This window comes from Vicugna pacos, chromosome 10 (assembly GCF_048564905.1).
Source record: "Vicugna pacos chromosome 10, VicPac4, whole genome shotgun sequence".
NCBI classification, from domain to species: Eukaryota; Metazoa; Chordata; class Mammalia; order Artiodactyla; family Camelidae; genus Vicugna; species Vicugna pacos.
In genome coordinates, this window is record NC_132996.1 from 45,456,638 (window position 1) to 45,480,060 (window position 23,423).

The following is a 23,423-nucleotide window of genomic DNA, read 5'->3' on the forward strand; positions in this document are numbered from 1 at the left end:
TTCCCTGAACTTTCGAAAGGAAATAACAGAACCTATGTGAGCAGCCATCAGAAGGATCAAGCAAGATATGCTGCTCTGTGAACTAAAACTACATTTTATAAAAGTCAGTGATTACTATTCACCCACTCTTTTTCATTTTTTTTCTTTCATTTAAGCAGCATTTATTGAAAAAACTAAGCCTGGCCAAGAAAATAGACAGGATGCTCATATTATACAAAGATACAGTGGGATTGAGAGGGTTAAGTAGAGTCTGAAGATGTGCTTGTCTGATGGTGCTTTGAAAGTTGAGCAATTTGGGAGGAAGGAGGGATGGCTCAGGAGACTTGGGTCATAAACCTGGTTTAGCCACAAACTTGAGCAAGATATTTTTACTCTTTTATGTAATCATCTACAAACTGGATGTTGGAACAGATTATTCTTGACGCTTCTCACGGTGCCGACCTTTTATGGAACTGGGAGTTGGGCATCTGGGAGGCAGTTCGGCCTGGATAATAAGGTGAGGAGGGCTCGTACCCCAGCTCCACCACTCTTTAATCATGTGAATTTGGGACAGTTTATCACCTCTCCACTTCTTAGATTCTTCATCTGTAAAATTAGTACATTAATCATACTACCTCTTACAGTAGTGATGAGGGTTAAATGAAGTAATACATTTGGGACTATTCCTAGAATATCATACGCATTCCATAAATGTTCATTGTAATTATCGTTTTTACCATCATGATGATCAGTTCCATTTTTATTTCAGGATCATACATTCTCAGATCTGGACTTTAAAAGGGTTTCTACTTTTATTACAGTGTACCTTGTCACTGAGTCTCATGACTAGTTTTGAAAAGTTTCCCCTCTTGAAAGTAATTTTGGTTGAAATTTTACATGTATGTGTAATTTGGACCTGATATCAGAAAGTGTCAGCATTTGGGGTTTGGAGGACAAGGCAAAGTATTTGAAAAGAAAGCGGGTAAAAAGTTGCTCATATATATATATATGCCTTTTGTCTCTTTCATTACCTGGATGACGCCCCCCAAGAGGGACGCAGCCACAGCCATGGAGGTACAAATCACGCCGAACAAGAGACCTGGAAGAAAGGAAACTCATGCCGATCATCAAGCTGGCTTTGAGGGACTCCCTGAGCTTCTGCCCAGGGCTGCCTCTCACGCAAGCTCCACTGAAATGCGGTCTCAGGAAGGTCTGTCCTCCCCACCTAGCCATCAGGAGAGACTTTTCTCCTAAAGACCTGCTTTCCTAGGCCAGGTGGAAAGAGCTAGAATCCAGTCTCAAGGAGCCTTCTCTCCAGGATTCAAGAAGAAAGCTGTCACACTGCTAAATATAAAATAGATAAACAACAGGGGCCTACTGTACAGCACAGGAAATTATATTCAATGTCTTGTAATAACCTAGAATAGAAAAGAGTCATTCTTTTCTGAAAAAGTCATATATATATATACACACACACATAAGATATATATATAGGAATCACTTTTCTGTATACTTGAAACTAGCACAACATTGTAAATCGACTATACTTTAATTTTAAAAAGGAAGAAGAAAGCTGTCAAGTGGAAGAAACGTGAAAATGTGGAAAGGGCACAGGTCTAGGCTAAGAGAGCCTGAGTTAGCGGAACCCAGTTTCGTCCCTCACCAGCAGCCAGCTGGAGAAGTGACTGGCCTCCCTGGGATACGGATAGTTGTTCATCTTTAAAATGGCTAACTCTCTACGCATTTTACCTCATAGATTTTTTTGAAAATCGGGAGAGTTTTTCTGCTCTCCTCATGCTTTATTCATACCCTCCTAATGGATCCTGGTATATTTCATAACAATGCCTTTTTCACCTGGCTGTGCTGGGACCCCGAGGGCCACCGGAGCACAGGCCCTGAACCACCGTGCACAGCATCCCTCTCATATCGCAGGATCTTGCCGAATGAATCAGCAAGTACGTCTTCATAGTCATTAAAAGCTGTCCTCTTTTAAACCACTTTTTAAAAATGATTCTTTATTATATCCTTGTTTAAAAACTATCTTAAAAGTCACTCAATTCCCATGATAAGCCATAAACTAAGAGAGGGAGAGAGACAAGGAGTTGGAGATAGATAGAGACAGAAACACAGTGACAGGAGCAGAGAAGGTGATTTTTCTCATTTTGTTTGAAATTCTCTCCCAGCTAAATATTTGGCTCAGTTCCCAGTGTGACCACTAATTCAGTTTTATTGTATACCGATCATATGTTAGGCACTAAATGCCAGTGCTATAAAAGCCACTGTCTCAAAGCTCTCACATTCTAGGAAGGGACTGCACATAAATAAACTAATTTATCTAACAGCGCCTGTTACATAGCAAGAGCTATGTGTTTACCATTATTATTATTATTGTTGTTGTTGTTATTATTATTATTTCAGATTTGGTACATGATATTCATGGTATTATCGAGAACTCACTTTTAAGATGAAATCACGCTAGCAACTTCTGATACTATATTTTCCAACTTCTCAATGAAACACAGAAAAATAAGGAAATTCATGCAACAACCCTGAACACCAAGTTTGATCAACAAACACATTTCGGAATTCTAAAACTATTCCCACTATCTTTAAAGACGATAGATTAGACTTCAGAACACAGTGTTTGCCCTGACTGTCCATTGCTTCGTGCATAAGGAGTATTTCACCTACCGGAAGAAAATAATAGAAGCCATTTTTACTACTAATTACCATCTTGCTGGGCCAACAGTTATGTGTTTCAAATGGGATTCGAGGCAACTACCCCTCAATCCAGGGGTTCTACAATTTTTTGTGAGAATTGATTCAGTCTGCCCGCCTAGTCCTTCCACTAGAATACAAACAACAGAAACCCACAAGGCAGGAAGTTTAGGGGAAACTGATGGGGGTCCCACTGAGACCTGGAGTGGGTGGGTCCCCAGACAAAGCAACAAACATGGAGGGAGGGAATACATGGTAGGTGCTACAGTGATTATAAAGATGATATATAATTGTGTGATTGAGCAAGGAGCAGTTATTCTCTGAGGTGAAGTTACTGGGAGTTTGATAGTAAAGGATTCTTTAGGGAAAAAACTGGCTCTATCAGACAAATTGACCAGCCATAGTGAGCAGAACACCTTCCTTCGTAGAGGGACTAAGAGGATCAACACAGTCCCTCTCTAGAGGGACTAACAGGCATACTCTAGAGAGGCTGATGTTATGAATGTAAGGTGTAGGATGGGCACAGAAGAATGTTGAACGTGAGGCTGGCGAAAGGTAAGCTAGTTGGTCATTCTTTCCTGGTATCTTTGGAAGTGTAAGAATTTATATGTGAAATTCCTCTTGTATCTCCACGTGCACTTGTGCCTGTCAGCATGCCCTGAATAACCACACGTACATTTCACCATATGGAACAGAAGATCCACCAGCTGTACCTACATAAGCCTTTACTGATCCAGGTGCTCAGCTTGTCGGAGAGACGGGGAAACCAGCTCTTGACAAAATCCTCAAAGGTCACAGTTGCTAAGGCATTGATGCTGGCAGCCACGGTGCTACAGGGAGAGAAAAGCAAGACACAGTCCAAGCTAATCAAGGCTGACCAGACTGCCCTGGTGTCTAGAGCAAATAGAAAAGGCAGGGCTCTAGGGAAAAAAAAAAAAAAAAGACAACAGATATAGATGTGTCCTTAATCTGGGACTTCAGGGAAACCACATGGACCGTCTACTCACTCTTCAAAGCAGCTTCTGTGCTTAATGCTCTTTGAGAAAGAAATTGTTCAATGAAGAACCCAGGCTTTTGTGCTCTAACTCTTACTAGTTCTCCTTAACAAGACGCTAAATGAGTCAGCATGCAGTACCAGAGAGATTTTGTCTGTGTGTGTGTGTGTGTGTGTAGGCTGGATCAGGGGCAGGAAGCAGTGACTATCTTAATCCAGGACTCAGTATAATTTGCCATTCATTCATTCATTCATATCATTTATGCATCCATTCATTCTAGGTACTAGGCATACAATGGTGAACCAGAAAGACAGAGACTTTACTTAGTGACATTGATATTTTACGACCAATTATACAATTGAGTACAAGTTGTTATTATGAAGGAACATAACAAGGTGCTGTGGAAGCGTGTCTTGCCAAGATCTAAACTGATATGGAGTTAGAGGACGCTTCCCTAAGGAAGTGATGGTTAAGATAGGCACTGAAAGGACCCATGCAGATTGGGGAAAAAAAGATGTTTTAGAAAGAAAGGGAAAATTACAATTAAATGCTTCCAGATGGAAAGCTTGTTTCATTCAATAACTTGAAGCACCAGAGTGGTTAGCATGCAATTAGCAAGGGAGAAAAGGGGCAAAAATAAGACTGGAAAGTAGGCAAAGACCAAAAGCACATAAAAGCTCCGATATTCTTTCTTTAATTTGCCACTCAGAGTTCAGTCTTATAGCCCTAAAACTTGCTTAGGTGACACAGAACCTGGAAGTTGGGGATTTCTTTGCTGAACAGCATGAAAGCTTATTAAATTCCTCATCTTGACCAGAAATATTTTAGCTAGTAGAAAAGATGTATATATTAAATTCATATGATGCAAAATCACAATCACAAACAGAAGTTCTGGAAAAGAAACAAGCTAATGAACAAAGCCTGGCCAGCTGTTTGTTAAGTTTTCCATTGATGCACATTAGCTAATTTTTTTGTTGTCTTCCAATGCTCACACGAAAACAAGCTATAGCTGTGCCAACAGTGTGGGAAAAAATTCAAACTTTGTCTTCTTTCTCTAATGCAAGACAATACTATTGTCATCAATTTTACCTTGTAGCTTACTTTAGCTAGAACATTTCCAGGGGAATCTTGTGCAAAATTTTAAAGTTCCTTCCCTAAATGACAGACACAGCAAGTGGAAACTTCCTGAGACCCATTTCTGGGAATTGAAATTTCAAACACTTCCAAGTGCCATTCTCATTTTCCTAGGAATCAAGGCATAGTATTTGTTTCCTATAAGACTCTGCTTCCATCTGCAGCTCCGTGAAAGTCAAATAAGGAAAGGAAATGATCAAATAAAATAAGCTTCCTTGCTCCCAACATATAAGTCTCAAATTCATCATCTGAAAGTTTCAAACATTAGGGCTGACCCTTGAATCCATTGGGAGGGAAGGAGCAAAAAACTGATTTTGGTGCAGATTTGTAGAAGTTCTGTTGGGTTGCTTTTGCAGTCACATGTATTATCCATATGTCGATTTCTCAGATTCTAAAACTGCTTAAGATGGTGCAAATCTTTTGTTCCCTATCACTCAACCACCATCCCTTTATTCCTCCCCAATTCTTGTCTTTCCGTTTCCCTAACCAAATGCCCCCCTTAACATTATAGCGAAAGTGATCTTTCTATAATATGTATTGTCCAGTGTGTCTTTCTTGGAATATTTGGAATTGAGAAAAGAGTCAACCGTTCTTTTATGGGGGGACTAATCTGTTGGCTGTATTCAGACCAGAGAGATTCAGCTTTAGGAAAAAGAAATATACAAATCAAGTTCTGTAGAGAGGGATAAAGTGAAAGCCACAGCGTCTTCCCTACTTACGTTCAATCATCTGGTGTTCATTGCTTCTACCTTGGTTTCCTTGAAATACTAATACCAACACCACAGAACAATATCACTTTGTGTCATAGATGCAAAATCCTAAAAAGAATATTACTAAAAGTAATTTAGCAGAACACTAACTTAAAATTACACTATAAACAAGTTAAGGTCGTTATGAGAATTCAGAGATGTTGCTATTTTGGAAATCTGTCAACATATTAATAGTAATATGCCAAAAGCAAAAAAAGAAAAAATACTCATTTCAAAAATGCCAAATTTTACCAAAATTCAAAATCTCTCCTGATAAAAATATTCCCTAAAATTTTAATAATTATATGTAATTTTGTTTTTTATAATTTGATTAATTTTATATAAATAGTTTAAATGTAAATAATATCATTTAAATCAAAACCTGGTATCACATTTAATGGTAAAATCCAAGAACCACTTCCTTTAAAGTGCATAACAAAACAAGGATTTCTGTCATCCTTCATTCTTTTAAAATCTTTGTTCTCAAAGCACAGTTAAATAAGAAAGTGAACATAGAAGTATAACTATTAGAAAAGAAGAGAAAAATCCCCAAATATTTGTAGATATTATGATTTGAGTACAATCAAGTCTCATAGAAGTAACTAAAAATAATCTGAGAAAAGATAATATCAAGGGAAATTCTGTAAAAGAAAAGAAAGAAATATGTACTAACCTAGCATATTTAAAATCATACATTAAAGCTTAGTCATTAAATTATTAGTACTGGCATAGCTGTACACAAATGGATCAAAGGGCTATAAAAGAGAATCTAGGAAAAGTTCCAAATATATGAAAGAAAGTAAGATGTAATAAAAGTAGCATTTTAAGTCAGTGGTGAAAAACATGGCTTTTTACTAAAAAATAATGGGACAACTGGCTACTAACTTAGAAGGAAAATAAGTCAGGAATTCTACGTCATTTCTTACACCACATATATAGTCTAGATGATTTAATAATTTTAACACTTAATAAGACCATAAATATATTAGAATGATGTCTGGCTGATTACATACATGGAATGGAGACGTCTCCACAAGAATGATGTTAACTCAGAAACCATAATGTTTTGAAAAATTGATTAATATGAAACAGAATGTCCATATACTCAAAAATATCTTTAGCAAATACACAAAAGGCAAATGAGAAAAAAATGAGACATGTTAATAAACTATTTTTCCTATATATGTAAAGAAGAAAACTTACAAAAAAAAAGCAGAGAAAATAAATTTGCATCTTATAGAAAAAAAATTCAAATGACTAATGAAAGAGGGAAAGGTAGCCAATCCCACTTCTGATCAAAGGAATTCATATTAAATTTAGTTACCATTTTTCACCTATCAAATACTCAAGTGTAAAAGTTTCAGAGTACCTAATATTAATGGCAATATGGGGAAAAAGACACTTTAGTATTTTCTGTTTGGTGTATAAACTGGTGCAAATTTTTGGAGGTCAACTTAGCAATGTCCATGAAAACTTTAAATAAATAAATATTTTGACACAGTAATTCCACTCCTTGGAATGTAGCCTACATCCATTGTTGCACAATTTTACAAAGATACACATTGTAATATGCTCTGAACTGAATGCTTATGTCCCCCTGCAAACTCATGTCTTGAAGCCCAATCCTCAATGTGATGGTATTTGGAGGAGGGGCTTTGAGGACCTGATCAGGTCCCAATGGTAGAGCCTCCATGAATGGAATTAGTGACTTTATAAAAGAGACCCCAGAGCACTCCCTCAGCCCTTCCACCATAGAGGATGCAACATGAAGATGGCCATGTATGAACCAGGAAGCAGGTCCTATAGTATCACAGTAGATCAAAAAAAGAATAGGGTAGACCTACTGATATGGAAAGATTTCTAAATTATATCAACTTAAAGAAATAGCAGTATATATGCAACGTGATCTCTGTTTTGTACACTTAAAGGTTTATATGTTCACCTATGCAAAGAAACGTTCGGGTTTATTGACAAGAAATTATTAACAGTGGTTAACACTGTGCAGTGAGACCAGGAATCTGAGAAATCAGATATAAAGTTCCTACTTTTATCCTGGGGAATTGTTTAAATTTTGACCCTAATCATTTTACTATCTTAAAATTAACCTTTGAGAAATCCTATAATTGATACTTTGCAATTGAGCTCCAGGAAGGGAAAATAAAGCTTTTCCTACCAGAGGAACCTTTGATTCATAAAGGCAGAGGGTCTGCCTTAAAAGAAAGTAATGATACCATTTTAATGTTTCAGTCCCTTGCTCTCAACACTGTTGCCCTCACCATTCTCCAAGTCACTATCCTGTCTCACCTGGGCTAAGGCAAAGGCCTCCTAAATAGTCACCTGCTTTCACCACGCTGGCTTTTGTCAGAGTCCCTTCCCTCCACATGGAAGCCTGAGTCTCCAACTGTATCACATCACTCACTGCAAACCTTCTAATGCCTTCTTACTTAAGATGAAACGCAAACTCTTTACCACTTCGTGAAGTCTCTTTATGATCCAATGCCTGCTCTCCTCTCCAAGCTCCTCCCTGTCTACTCTCCTCCTGGTTCCTTATCCTCCAGCTTCTCCCTGATCCTGAATTATTCCACACGGGTGATCTCCTCCAGGCTTTGGTATTTGCTCTCCGCGTGGCCTGTAAAAGCTTCTGCCTGCGCTCCCCACAGAGCAGACGTCTGCTCATCTTTTAGCTCTCAACACAGATGTCATGTACTCAAAGAGGAGCTCCCTAACACCCCATTAAAGACAGGACTTCCACACCTTCCCTGTCTCTAGGATATCACTCTGTCATTTCCATTATACTATTTGCTATTATCAAACAGAACCTTGGTTTTTTGTTTGTTTAGTTATATACTGTCCGTCTTCCATGTCTACCAGAATGCAAACTCTGTGTAAGGTCAATGCATATGTCAGTTTTGTTCTCTGCAGTAGCCCCGCTGTCACCAACTGTGCCTGGCGTAATGTAAACCTTCTAAGGTATTTGTCAGAATAAATGTGTGAATAATTTTGTATTTAGAATAATGTGTACATTTTGAAGATGGATACTGTTAGCTGCTTGAGTGTGTTATTGAAGCTGGAGAGAGTGGGTTGCAAAGGATAGATCTGCAAGAATATACTGCAGCTGAATGAGAAAGCCAGCAGAGTGAACTGCCACGTGCAGAGGCGATGCAAAATCGTGGGAACGGTTGGCATCAGGCAAGATCGAGAAAATAAAGAGAGGTCTAGTGCCTCTGAGGTTTACTGCCTCTCAACAGGTAAGTTATCTACCTGGCTAAATCTCAGTTTCCTTTTCTATAAACTGATGGCAATTTGAGTAGTTTCAGTCTCACATATTGTGTGACAACTCATGAGCAAATACACACAACACATTCAGCAGGGCAGCTGACACAGTGGGTACTCAGTCATACTGGTGGTGACTCACTGTGACCCTTGTCATCTTGGTTGCTTTGCCATCACCACTGTCACCATCATCATTATCACGGCAGAGTGTTGTCAGTCCACTAACCTCAGAGTTCCACTGAAGGCACAAGCCACAAAAAGTCCTGGGAGTCCTGGCATTGTGGCAAATATCTCCATGACGAAGTATGGCATCAACTGAAGGGGAGGCAAAACAAAGTAGGATTAGTGGTCCCATCAGCAGTGTCTGAAATGCGTGAAGGTAGCTTTTACCAAGAGGAGGTGGGAAAAAAGAAAAACAAAATAAAATAATAATAGAGGAGTTTGCATGGACTACAGTGGTTACAGGCTAGCAGATGAGGTGACACTCAGTCCAAGTCCATGGCCCTGAGGTCTGGGTGTAGGGGAGGGAGGGGTAGGAAGGGAGCAGCCGTAATAGGAAAAAGGGTTGGAGGAACTTTAGAACGTTCAGGAACTTTAAACTCTTTCTTATGTTTGCAATGTAGGCTGTTTTCACACTGGTTTACCATTAATATTAGCAATTCAACCCCAAAAGCAAACACTTAGAACAGGTCTTCAGGGTATATAAGTATTATGGTTCCACTCTGTGGCCACATTTGTGGGACAGGAGCCCCCACAGGACACAGTGGGACAGACGACTATGTGGAGGCAGAGAGGGGGATGATTGCTCCTCCTCAGCACGTCCTCCATAAGTGGAGTTTTAAAATCATGTTGAATGTAGTCTATTGAACTGACACCGTTGAAGCTATAATGGGAAGACATGAACAGGTCATTTTGTTCAATTGGAGATGAAAGCATCGTCAGCCAAGCTTGAGATGGATATGAAGAAAAGAGTTGAAAGGTGGCACTGACAACCAAAGCTATGGCTTCAAGCCCACCTTCCACTCTCCCCAGCCCCGCCCTGGCTCCAGGCCTGGCCTTCAAGGGCAAGGTAAGGTAACTTCCTTTCACATGTTCACTCTCCAGTATTGGAAACTGACATGTGAAAATATCACCCAAGAAGAGAGGAAAGAAAGCAAGTGTTTGGGGCTTGGGAAATAGCTAGAGGCCCATGTGGGAAAAACAGAAAGGCCTAACACGACTCGGGGACGGCCGGAAGCACGCTCATCTCCGCCAGTCCCCTCGGGCCCCGAGGGAGCGCGTACCTGGTCTGGTGCTGAGATGATGCCGGAAGTCCAAGGGTCACAGTCTCTGAAGTGGGAGTACATGATCAAGCCAGACAAGACAGCACAGACCAGAATGATCCAAAGACCCAGCAAGTTGAAGTACAAGGCTCTAAAAGAGAACACAGAGACCTATGGGTAGCCCCTGTGGCATATTACAGTCTGGCGAGACCACTACCAAAGACTCAGGGTGAAATCTGGGGCGCCTTTTGGCTATAAAATACTTCCACCTTCAAGAATCACTCCATTTTGATATCAAATCACTATGCTGTACACCTGAAACTAACTTAATATTGTAAGTTAGTCATATTTCAATAGAAAATCACTGCATTTTATCCTTTTGCATATTTTTTTTTGTTTGGGAACACTATGTTTTTACAGTGAGTATGAAATTTGAATGAGGTAGAGTTTTGATAGATTTTCTTTTGAAATCGGGAGTTTTTCTGTAAAGCCTCAACGTGTGGCGTAGGTCTAGTTCCTTAGATGAAATTTCATGTTATCAGTCACTCCTATTACATAACTTCAAGTAATTTCCCCCCAATCAATTCATGAAACTGTCAAAAAGCCAATGTACATTTTAACATCTTTTTTTTTTTCCCCAGAGGGATGATGAGATAAATGTAGAAGTAGACACATTTTGGAAGTACTCACTTTGGAGATTAATTTGAATGAAATTTAAAGTTCAGTTTTCAAAACGGCAATGGAAAGTATGAAAAACCTAACGTTATTTTTATCCATATTCTTTGGAGCAATTCTTTTGATTCTACAACACAAATATATTTAATTTTGATTTGAGTGCGTTTATAGTATCTTGTGGTTATTTTGTATCTATTTTTGTCCTTTGAAAATTAAAATATTACATATTTTCTAAATCTCAGGGAAGGCTTGAAAGCTGGCTGGCCTCACACTGGTTCTCTGAGAGAACAATCTTGTTCTGGAGAGAGTTTCAAGGTACCAACGGCCAGGAAAGCAACAGGAGGCATTTCCTTGGAATCAGTCATTATTTGAAGGGATTCTGATGCATCCACACTCAAAAGTAAGGACACGTATTCATTTCGAAGTTCCCCCAAACCCCTACTGTACGGGGTGTACCTGACTTCGGGAAGACCTTTAAATCAAAGTACTCTTTGAAGAAGCAAATATGTTAATAACCCATTTGGAGGTTTTTATTTTATGCTACTTACATTAAGAAAGGATTCTATCTGTGGAATTACTATCCTTGAGTTTTAGTTGTTTGTTTGCTTTTGTTTGGAGGGATTTGATTTAGACATAGCCTTTGGAGAGGACGATTGATACAGGAAGGGATCAGTACCTGTGAACTGAATAAGAAGTACTCTTGCTTCTGCCTTTCAGACAAACTATTCAAACACAGGGCTGTGTCCCTAGAGCGCACAATGGTGCTGGCATATAGCAGGCATAAAATGATTCTGTTTTTGGTAATGAGTGACTGAATGAATACATGAATGGTAGAAATCCGTTACTGTATGCTTGTAGTCTTTGCATCATTTCTTTTTTGAAAGGAGCATTGGATCTGGAATCAGAAGACTATACCTTCAACAACCGTGGGACTTCAGATAAGTCACTAACATTCTGAGCCAGTTACATCATCAGTAAGAAGAGTGTAACACACCTGCCTTACTTCTTATTATAGGACTAATGTGAGGATTGAATAAATTATTCTCTGTAAAAATATATGTAGGTTATACAGTCATATAGAGGATTTATATAAACATGTATATATACACATATGTATGTATTTATGTGTGTATATAGATATATTCTTTTTTCCTTTTTTAAAAATACAACGGATGCTATGTTTAAAAATTTTATTTATTTATTTATTTATTTATTTATTTATTTATTTATTTATTTATTTGGAGGGGTGGCAACTAGTTTTGTTTGTCTATCTATCTATCTATCTATCTATCTATCTATCTATCTATCTATTAGAGGAAGTACTGGGGATTGAACCCAGGACCTAGTACATGCTAAGCACGCCCCGTATCACTTGAGCTATATATACCCTGCTCCCCACCCCTTATAGAGGATTTTCATACATTATCTAGAACAATTTTAAAATTTCACCAGTCAACTAGGGGAAATAAGAAATCGATGGCAAAATTGTCTATTAGAATGTTTAAGTCCCTGCATTGTGAGTTTATTTTTCACTAGAATAGACTTTAATTGTCTTCAGGGCTAATTCTTCCATTTGCCACTTAAGCCACTTCACTGATTCATTCAGAAAATATATTTCTTAGGCGTCACCATAGAGCAGGCTCTTCTAGGTACTGAGCTCAGAGCAGTGAGCAACACCGAACCCACCCTGGTGGAGATGGTGTTCTGGGATTAGAGGTAATGGTAATGGTCACTGCAATGAAATAAATAAACAAGATGATTTTAGATATGATGAAAGAGATAAAGAAAATAAACAAAGGCAATGGGAAGGGAACAAAAGTGACTGGGTGTGGACGTGCTCGTCTTGGCTGGGAGATGAGAACGCTGATGGGAAAGCACTTGGTAACCTGCACCAGCCACTCCTTCCCTCAGCACCGTTCACCATCAGCAGACCTGAAACATACACTGACGTCCAGAAACAAGAGTCCAAGTCAGCTTCCAGGGAGCACATCTCAAAGGACCTGATAAGTGACACTATTCCCCGGTGCAAGGAAGACCTGGCTTCAGATGGAGGTGTCTTTGTTGAGTAATCAGCATTCTGACCATGCGATTAAATGCATGTGTGCTGGTTTTAATCCATGGCCGCATTCCGTATGAGCTTTATGTGCCTACTTGTACTTACCTATGTTGCAGAGATTTTTCTAGACCCTGATGGAATGTTTTAACTACATCAGGCTCTCAGATAATTGTGCAGATGTAATGCATTTAATCCACTTTCTGCAGAGCCTAGGTAAACTTCTGTTGGCAGATGGCTCTGAGGGTCCTCCAGCTGCCCCAGTAGTGCCCTCAACAAATGGGAACTTCCACCATATCCATACCATGACAGCCATCTCCCCTCCAGCTGTGTACACTTCAAGTGCACTGACCATTTGGACTGATTTCTCTCTCCTGAATTGTCTCCACTAAATCAACTTGGATTTAGAAAAGTCTTTTCTAAAGATGGTTTTTTTTTTCAGCTTTCCTTATTCTAAATTCCTATCACAGTTCTGGTCCCTCCATGGGAATGGGGATGAGTAGAGCCAGCACTTGGGGCAATCCAAAGTGCTCAGGGAATGACATATATGTATTCCTGTCTTCATGAGCATCTTTCCTTCTCTGACAGCTTTCATACTCATCAAATACTAATGTAGCAAATTCCAAATTCCAAGAAACTACTATGAATGAGTATTTCATTTAAACCAATCTACTAAATGAGACTTAGACATACACAAACACAAGTACACATGTAGGCGTGCACATATATAAACTCTTACACACACACACATACACACACATATTTTATATATATATGTTCATTTATGTGCTTCTACATTCACACACACAAGCATGACATTCTGGAAGCATTATTTGTTTAATAAGTAATCAATATTTAATAAGCACAGAGCATTGTTATTGGCCTTGTGGGAAAAAAATGATAAAAAGATACATTTCCTAACTTTTAAGTACTGTTATGGTAATAGAGAGAAACTAGGCAAGTTCTCAAAAAAGAAAAAAAAAGTAATAACACAAGCATATCGGGTTTTTAAACGCCTGGTTTTAACAGAGAATTATTATTTATTTCACCAAAAGACTTCCCTTGACAGATATAGTCCACTCTATTTTAAGGCAGAATTTTAAAAGAATTTTAAGTGAATTTTAAGATTAAAATCACTTTTGATCTTAAATACATTTTTAATAATTCAACTATGTGACAAAATGATGTCATGTTTGTACAGAGTTTGTTACTGTCACTTATTGTAATAGGATAAGAATATGTTACCAGGGAATTTATAGAGTAATAAAGAATGCTTTCACTTCTTCCTTCTGTGTAGACTTGGTAAGTAATACATTCCCTTTTGAGATTCCAGTTACAAAATGTTGAACCATGTCCAGGCAATTTTATCTTTTATTCAGTTTAAATAAGAAACTGTGCATTGAAAGTATTTTAGGATCCACTGGGGAAATATTCATAGTGGCTGTTTCTCACTCTAAGAAAAGTTAAAGGCATTCTGACAAATCTCTGGAGGCTGGAAACTTGGGTAGCAGCTACGAACGATGAAATGCCCATTTGGAATGCAATTCTAGCTTACTTCTGCCAGTTTTGCCAAAAAAAAAAAAAAAAAGCGCTTAACTTCCTTTGGTCCCCGTTCTAAAGTGTGGGATGACTTCCATGGTTTGAAAAAAGCTTAACCAGTTGTGACTCTGTGGAGCCCTTCAGGGTAAGCAGGTCTGGCCTGACTGGGGACTGGCTGCCCTGGCGAGAGTTGGAGCAGCCAAATCCCGGTTATGACTTGCTTCACTATCTTGGGCTTTCTTCTTTTAACTCCTCTTTGGAAACTTTTATGATATATCCATCAAAATAATAAAAGACCACATGCTGAATGAAGATAGTGATAAAAACCATCTCATCATAGAAACTGTAAGTAAGAAATATGGGCTCCTTATCTCTGCACTGCCACCCACAGTATCTAGTCTAACTGAACAATTTCTCAGAAAATGAAGGCAGTGAATGATGGCGAGCAGAGGAAGACAGAAAGATGTTAAGATGTTAAGTTCAAACCCCACCACTGCCACCTCCTCGTGGAGAAGGGAATGGTAATGCCTGCCTCAAAAAGTTGTTGAAAGGATTAAATGAATCTTTTTATTTCTTTCTCACTTTTATACACACACACACACACACACACATTCAAAACATTAGGAAGCATATAGTAAGTCCCCAAGAAGGGCAGAGAAAAACATTAAAATGTTTATTAACAACTCACAGCTTGGCATGTTTTTCTGTTTTGCAAGAGATGCAGCGCTGGATGGTCGACTGATTGACTCCATAGATTCCAAGCCATGTAAAAGTTCCTCCCACGGAGATGGTCCAGAAAGTGTGCCGCCGGAGAGGATCTACGTCAAAGCTACGAGAGAGAGCAGTGAGTGAACAAATATGGTCCTCTGATGCCCCAATGTTATTTCAGGTGATGAGGTCATACAGCTAAATCTTTGTAAAACATGAAAAAGTAGCACTTGACGTACTCAAATATATTTAGTCGAGATCCATTTGCAGAGTGCTCTAATACATTGTGTAATCCACCAGCATGAATTGATCCTTGAACGAGAACTGTTAAGAAGCCCACAACCATGACAACCATCTGAAAAGCATCGGTCCACACCACTGCTTTTAATCCTCCCTGAAATGGAGAGAATGTGTGTGAGTTCTTAAAAACGAAACCTGAAACTCTTCCATTTCTGCACAACCTCTCTGCCAAAGCAGTCTTTCTTTTTTCCTCCTTCCCTCTTTCTCCCTCCCTCCTGCTTGCTTGCTTGCTTTCTTTCTTTCTTTCTTTCTTTCTTTCTTTCTTTCTTTCTTTCTTTCTTTCTTTCTCCCTTTCTTTCTCTCTTTCTTTTTCTTTCTTTCTCTCTTTCTTTCTTTCTCTCTTTCTTTCTTTCTCTTTCTTTCTCCCTCTCTCTCTCTTTCTCTTTTTTTCTTTCTTTCCTGGTCACTGAGCACCTTTTATGTGCCAAGTACTATGTTAAACATGAGAATAAAATGGTAAGTGAAAGAGACAGATCCTTCCTTAATTTCATAAAGTTTATGCCCTAGTGGAAGAAGCAGATACTACATAGTAATACAGCTATTTACTTAAAACTGTAAGAAAGTACAATAGAGAAGGACAGGTTACTCTGGGAGCATATAGCAGGGAGTCCTGACTTGGTCTTAGGGAAGTGGCATTTGAGCTGAATTCTGAAGAATGAGTAGGAACTGACCAGATACAGAGGTCAAACAGGAAAGGGGAGCAGCATGTGTGAAGGAAGGTAAGCCTGAAGAAATGAAAGGATGTATGTTCTAGCATTCTTTCAGGATGTATAGAATACCCAAAGGGAAGCTGCTAAACTTGCTAGAGGCCAGGACACAGAGATTTTTACAAGGCCATTTACATGCTTTCTCAAGAGTAATAAGAGCATTAAGGAGATTTATATGACGGGAGATTTTGTTGGATTCACAGTAATTTCTGTGATGGTGGTATGGACAACAGATTGTAGGACCACTGAAGGAAAAGAGTTAGGAAATCAGCTCAGAGTTTTCTTCGCCATACATGTCCAAGATAACAGCAGTCAGAAGTAGGATAGAGATGGAAAGAAGTCGATGGATTTGAAAGATATTTGGGAGGTAAAATCAACACAGCTTGTGAGTAACAGAATATAGGGGATGAGGAAGAGAAGGAATTGAAGATAATCACCTGGGTCTGGCTTGTACAGTATGAGATTCCCTTTTGTAAATTTAGTGACAGTGAACAAATTTGGGGACATCGAGATGGTAGCTTACTGAGAAAGAAGAGTACTAGAAAGGAATGATAGATTCCAGATGTTCATGGAGAAAGGAGTTTTAGGAGTGAGAGGATGATCAAATAGTGAGGCGAGCAAACCAGAGTTTCAGGAGGTTGAATCTGACAGTACGACTCAGGAGAGAGTGATTAGACAAGAGACTAGTGCAGTGGTCGCGAAACTTGCACCCTCTTTAGAGTCACGTGGGGAATTGGAAAACAAATAAACCAAGAACCAGGGTCTAATCTCCCTTCCGAGGAAGTCTAAATAAACTGAGGTCTGGGCTGGGACCCAGTTCTAAGTGTTTCTGAAAGCTCCCCAGTGATTCCAGTGTACAATTCAAGGTGAAAATACTTGGGCAAGAAGAAAGGAGGAAAGAACGAAGCTGCTGGCCAATCCCTTACGACCATGGTGAAGGTGGAATAAGCAAATTAGGGAAGATTAAATGAAGTGATATATTTAAAAGGTGCCTTGAAAATGGATAAGCATTCATTTCATGTGAATGAAAGGACATGATATTTTTAACATTGAAAAATAGAATCATCATCCTTGGTTCCTCCTCCAGAGTGTCAAGAACTTCTATGAAAAGATGACAGGCTTCATCTTTATCTTGAGAAGAAAGAAGACATGGAGATTGTCTCATCATTTCTTGTGTAATTAAAATCAGCATGCGACTAAAAGACAGACATTGAAGCCCCTACCGGATGCGCTGTACTAGTAGATTCTGTTCAAATTCTGATTTGAGGAATATTCAGTCTCTTACTCCCACCTCCCAAATAGTGTTATTTTGATTTTCTTTAAAGATGTTAAGCCTTCCAAAGCCAAATCACAGCATCAGATTTTAGTGATATGAAGACCAAATGTCAAAGACGTCAGTTTTCAGAGGTGACTTGGCCTGGGGGATGTAAAAATATGCATAAACCTGAACTTCAGCTAGACCTAAGGCAAGAACATAAACCACTTTATTACCACTTTATCAACTGTGCATCAAAAGGCAGATTATAGCTCTCAGGGAAACTTCTCTGACAATATTACTGCTTCATACAGCAAGATACACACACCCACACTCCACTCATCTATGATCCTGATCGTCCCTTGAGGGCCACTTAGGTAGTTAATCAGTCTGTATCTACCTCACTGGACTGCAAACTCCTGGACGGCAAGGATCACTTCTTCTTCTTCTTCTTCTTTTTTTTTTTAATCTTTTCTACTAGTTATTTTAACTATGCTACACATCCACAGGACTATGAGTGCTAAAGGGCTGCCATATGAGCAAAAGTGTTAGAGAAAGAAGCCGCCATGTTGGTGAGACACTGAAGCCTACAGTCTGGCCAGAGAGAGGGGAGATGGAACAGAGGTGTGATGAGAAGAGATTGAATGGGTGGATTGACTCACAAAGGACAAGATTTTCAGCACTAAGCTAAGAAGCTTACACTTTATCCTGTGAACAATGCGAAGCAAAGAGAATTAATTCAGTCAAGTGGCATGAAAAAATGGATGTTTTAAGAAGATTAAGCTGACAGAGGCATGCAAGGTGGAGGGAAGCACTGAAATCAATTGAGGTAGTAAATTTAGTTCATTTTAGTTTATTGTGATGATTAAAATATCCAGACTTGGTTTTTTCTTGTTATTTTACTTTTTGGTTTCTGTTTGTTCTACTTTTTCTATGCTTTTTTTTTTCCTTTTCTTTTTTTGAATGATTTTCTTTTCTTAAATCAGTTGAGATTTGTTTTAATTTCCTTTTTCTACTTTGACTGCTTTATTTAAATGAGTCCCTTTGAAATGTTGCCATGAATTTTTAATTTAGAGCCTAAATTTTAAAAAGGTCTTAATCTCCAACAATTCAAGGATTATAAAATCTCTAAATCAAATTACTCTCTTCCTGATTTACATGCTATTGTTGTCCAAATGAAAGTTATTCTTTTTCTTAACTCCAAAATTACCTATAATAATAATTATTATATTTATAATATTATAAATTATATTATTAGATATTATATAAATTATACTATACTATAAAATTATCATTAAGCACCAAAAATCATTTGATTAACCTTACTAAATGTTTACTACTTTATTTTCTTATCATTACTTCTTCTATCTAAAATTGGACAATTTTCCTTCTTCACACAGTATTTCCTCTAGGCTTTTCTTAGGGGAAGATACTTAAGTGGTAAATTCTCTCCATTCTTGACAGTCAGTAACCTAAAGACAGTTTTGCTGAGTGCACAATTACAGTTGACAATCGTCTCCTTTCAGTGCGTTGAAGATATTATTCACTGTTTCTGGCTTCTAACACTGTTGCTAGGAAGTCTGCCTTCAGTGTCCCTAGCAATGCATCTAGTTATCCTTCTATGGAAGGATGCTCAGAGCCACTAATCTGTCACATATAACCAGACATGAAAGAAGTAGGAGTATATTTTTAACTTAAGTAGGAGATGTGTGTCTGGGATAGAATTATGGTAGTGAGAATGGAATGGAAAAAAAATAAGATAAAACTTTGCAGTGCAAAGAAATGGTGGGATTTGCAAGTATGAGGAAGAGAGATATGAGCCTATTTAAATCGTATATTATCATGATACATGTTAAAAGAGTAGTTGATAGGCACACAATGCCAAAATACATGGATGGTCTGCTATATGATAATTTATCAATTACTGTATTTTTCTCTATAAAGGAGGAAAGAGAATCCAATCATCTGAGAACCACTGCCACATTCTTCATTGATTACTTACAGCCTCCACAGATGGTACCAATGACTTAGAAGAATAAAGAATCCTACTGAAGAGCATGGCAAATGATAGGTGCTCAATGAACGTTTGTTAAACTAAACTGATTGTAACAATTACAAAAATATATTACCGATACTACCCAAATTTCTTGGTTAAAACTGAGCATGTGTAAAGCCAAATGGTAAATGCAATCCAAGCTTTTCCATCAATAAGAGACAAGTCCAGCTATAGAAGCCACAAGTTTATAAATACATGCCATCCTAGAGTATTCATTCAGGCAGTTTATACTTCGCAGGCAGTAGACAGTGACGTATAAATGCTACCTATATTTACAATCACCGTTAATGAGCATTAATGAGCACACTTTTTTATCCACAGTTGCATATGGCCACCAATCCTCTGAGCAAGGAGGTATTTCTATCATTAAATCTGCTCTTAGCCATGGCTTTTCCACTGAGCCCAGAGCCCAAATTCTACCAATGCTTGGTACTGAAAAAAAATTTAAACAAACAACAGCAACTGCCCCAGAAAGCTGTGATAGATAAGCGGCACATTTCTATTTAATTTTGGAATAGCAACTTCTGCTGTAACTAGATGCCCTGTTGTTGGAAACCTGCCCTTATCCCATATTAGGAAATAGTGCTGTGTACTTTTTCACAGCTGGATACATACCAGGGTGCAGTAGAATGTGCAGACAATTCCTGTCGCAAACACAGAGCCCCAGAGATCAAACCCAGTCACTATGAAAGGAGAAAAAATATTGAAAGAAGTTTCTCTAAGGAAAGTTAAAAAAACAGCTCTATGAGGGAAAAGTCACAATAGTTTTGTCTGTGTTCTGTGTGGGCAAATGGAAATCAACTTCGAGTTCTCTTATTACATTTTCTCATCTCTGATAATGATGATTTTATTACATTATTATACCTCAACGCAGTCCATAATGTCAAAAGCCAAATTCTTCCCCTTAAGATTCTGAGGCTTCCAACCTTTGCACCAATTGTTTCTTTACTTCTTTTTCTTAACAAAGTTAGTCTGAGAACTTTGAAACCACCTAAACATTGACCACGGATACCTATTTCTCAATATAGCACAGTTATATTGACTACTGAGGACCTCTAATAGTGTACATTATAATTATGACATTTCTATCACTTTGTTTTTTCTTTCCTTTTTTTCTTGGATTCAGTTCTTTCCAAAAGGTCAAGTATACATCTTAAAATAATTACTACAAGCACCTTTTACTCATGTATCCAGATTATCTACCTCTTGAAATTACTGAGAAAGGATCCCATATTATAGATGACCTGTATTTAGTGGTTGTGTATATATAATACAAAATTGTCAAATGTATGGTTATCAAAGGGAAAAGGAAGGAGGGTACAGATAAATTGGGAGTATGGGATTACTGATATAAACCACTATACATGAAAAAGATAAGCAACAATGATTTACTATATCTACAGGGAACCATATTCAGTATCTTGTAATAATCTAGAATGGAAAATAATCTGAAAAAATATATATATTGCTTTGCTGTACACTTGAAACTAACACAATATTGTAAATTAACTGTACTTCAATTTTTAAAACTGCCATCACTTTAGTTAAAAAAACAAACAACAATCAAAATGGATGTTTGCCATGTGGGCAAAATCAAGTAACTAGTTATTTGCATTAATTTCAATGTTCAATTTTTAGAGCTTTATGTTGTGACTACCATAGTAATTCACAGCACTCTAACCACAGGAACGTCTCCCAACAAGGTGTTGTATGTGTATCTTCAAGGTGGGGATGCAGGTATGAAAATGGCGGAAAGTACCAAGAGAGTGTTGCTAACTCACTCACCTTGATTGAGGGCCAGGGCAGGAGCGTACACCACCACCCCTGTGTAGAGAATCTGGTGGGGACACAAGAGTCAGTGGAACAGTGAGAAGAGTGACATGGAAAGGACACCTGCCTTGAACATTCTTTATTGACCTTAGAACTACATTTCCTTAAACCTGTTCGCCAAACGTTCCATTCCTATGCACTCTGGCTTTGAAGCCCTTGGCCCCTGCAACTAATTTGTGGAAGGGTTAATAATAAGCATTAGATGGAGGAAGAGTGTTGGACTTTGAAGATGGCTGCAAATTTTGAGATTTTATTAGTAGATTTGCTATATTAAGGATACAAAAGTAGGGTTCAAGTTAAGTTTTTGATTCACTCTTCCTCTACCTTCCCCGCCATATATATATCTCACAGTGACACACACTCATTTTAGCAGTTTGCTGAAATGCAGATTTTAGAGTAAATGGGAAGAATCTGTGAGGAGAGCACCGTGCGGGGGAAATTAACAACATCGGTGATCTGCATGGTGGGTCCATCTTCAGACTCCCAGAACTGCAGCCCAATACACTGACGGAAGTGGGTGCAGTCCTGCTTTATTTCAAGTGAAATTTCACCACTTAGCGATTCAGGTGAGGGTTTTAACAGGCAAATATCTATGGACAGGTCAAGGAACAGTGATTCCTCCTTTTCTCTTCAGTCAGTGAGGGAGAGTTTTGATTAACAAAAGGGAAGAAGGTTCTCTTCTAGAAGAAAGTTCCTGGCGAGTCATGGGAAAGGCATTGACAGTGTGCCACAGGCAAGCTTGAGGCAGCAGGAAAGCACCCCGGAATCTGGGAGGCAGGAAAGGAGTCCACCAGGGGAAAGTGGGAGTCTTGGTTTGAGAGTATAGTCTTAAACTAATCTTCAGCAAAATGGGTATTTCTGGTTCAACATAGTTAACTAGTAAAAAAAAAAAAAAAATCAGTTACCAGATCATTTCGTATTAAAAGCAACGTGTAGGTTAAATAAAACTTTGAAATACATTTTAAAAAAATGTCCTTTTTCTGTTGGTGGTTTATGATATATATTTGCTTGTTATTATTTGTACAGATATATGAGGGTCTATGAAACGTGGACAGCCCTGGATGTAATCACGTATCTTGAAGGTGCTACCCTTGGGAGAAAGTAGCTTCTTATTAGCATTAAGTCTGTCCTTTAATTGTGTTAATTGCCCTTGGAAATAAAGCAAGCCCACACTTGTCTCCACAACCCACTTCTGCAAGCCCTCACCCCTTACCGTCTGCACGATGTAGATGACTGTGGCTGCGTATCGAACTGGTTTATTGAATCGCAGTTGCAAGTACTAGAAAGAAGAGAGAAGGACATGCAGAGAAGCAGTGAGTTTGACTCAGAACTGCTGAGAAGCTTCCCTTTTCCTTGGTATTTCTCTAAGTTCAGTGCTTGGATTTATAATATGATTTTATGCTAGGTATACTTGGGAGAAAAGAAAAAAAATAAGGATTGTTTAAAGTCAAAGGTATATTAAAGATCAATTTTTGCTCAAGCTTCTCATGATGGTCAGAGAAAATAAATACTTTTTATTTCTAAATTGTGATTGCTTCACTAAAAAGCCAGGTCATCTGGCTTTCTACCCAGGGATCTCCCTACTGGATATCCTGAAGCCATTAATTTGTTCATAAAATATCCCCACTGCCCCCAAATTTAGTTCAGGCTTTCCTTTCCTCTTTCCTAAATCACTGCAGTAGCCCCTCTAACTGATCTCTGTAATTTCAAGTCTTGCCTACCCATTCCACCAACCACACACCTGCCACACTGATTCTCCTAAAGCAGGACTCTGATCATGTCATGCTTTGCATCAAAATTTTCCATGATTCTCCATCACTGACAAAACAAAACGCACATCCAGGCTTGATATTCTAAATCATCTACTGTCTGATCCACGCCCTTCCTCTCTTAGCTCACGTCACTAAAGCCCCATTGTTTATTCACTGCATGAAATCACTGCATTTTGTTCAACTGAAGTGCTTTTTAATCTTCGGACTCCTCCTTTGTGTAGGCAGATTTTTCAACATGAGAGAGCCCCCTCCCTCCCAAATTCAAGGATAGCCCATCGCGTTCCTCTTCCTACCCGTACTTTCTCCTCTGAGCTCTTATGACAAGTGTGCTAAACTTCTTCCCGACAGAACAGCACTTGATCACCTGTTGCCTTGTATTTTAGTGTTGGATTCACATCTCTTACTGTACTTGTTTCCC

At 38.5% G+C, this 23,423-nt stretch overlaps 1 protein-coding gene and 1 long non-coding RNA gene across 3 annotated transcripts in view; one reads left to right on the plus strand and one right to left on the minus strand.

Annotated features, from left to right (window-relative positions):
* Positions 1 to 23,423, minus strand: part of SLC5A12 (solute carrier family 5 member 12) — a 38,624-nt gene that overhangs the window by 11,256 nt on the left and 3,945 nt on the right. The window contains exons 2-10 of the mRNA XM_006198360.4: positions 22,447 to 22,512; positions 21,189 to 21,240; positions 20,019 to 20,086; positions 15,325 to 15,479; positions 15,066 to 15,206; positions 10,132 to 10,261; positions 9,075 to 9,163; positions 3,415 to 3,527; positions 1,011 to 1,078 (exon numbers count right to left, since the gene is read on the minus strand). Coding sequence (XP_006198422.1) covers positions 1,011 to 1,078; positions 3,415 to 3,527; positions 9,075 to 9,163; positions 10,132 to 10,261; positions 15,066 to 15,206; positions 15,325 to 15,479; positions 20,019 to 20,086; positions 21,189 to 21,240; positions 22,447 to 22,512 — 882 coding nt within the window. The remainder of the gene's footprint in view (positions 1 to 1,010; positions 1,079 to 3,414; positions 3,528 to 9,074; positions 9,164 to 10,131; positions 10,262 to 15,065; positions 15,207 to 15,324; positions 15,480 to 20,018; positions 20,087 to 21,188; positions 21,241 to 22,446; positions 22,513 to 23,423) is intronic.
* LOC140698993 (uncharacterized) lies at positions 40 to 1,973 on the plus strand. 2 transcript variants are annotated; one of them, XR_012077005.1, is made up of 4 exons: positions 40 to 103; positions 412 to 496; positions 1,030 to 1,189; positions 1,542 to 1,973. It is a non-coding gene; the product is annotated as an uncharacterized lncRNA (long non-coding RNA). The 2 variants fall into 2 exon arrangements; XR_012077004.1 differs by lacking the exon at positions 1,542 to 1,973 and having other exon boundaries at positions 1,030 to 1,519.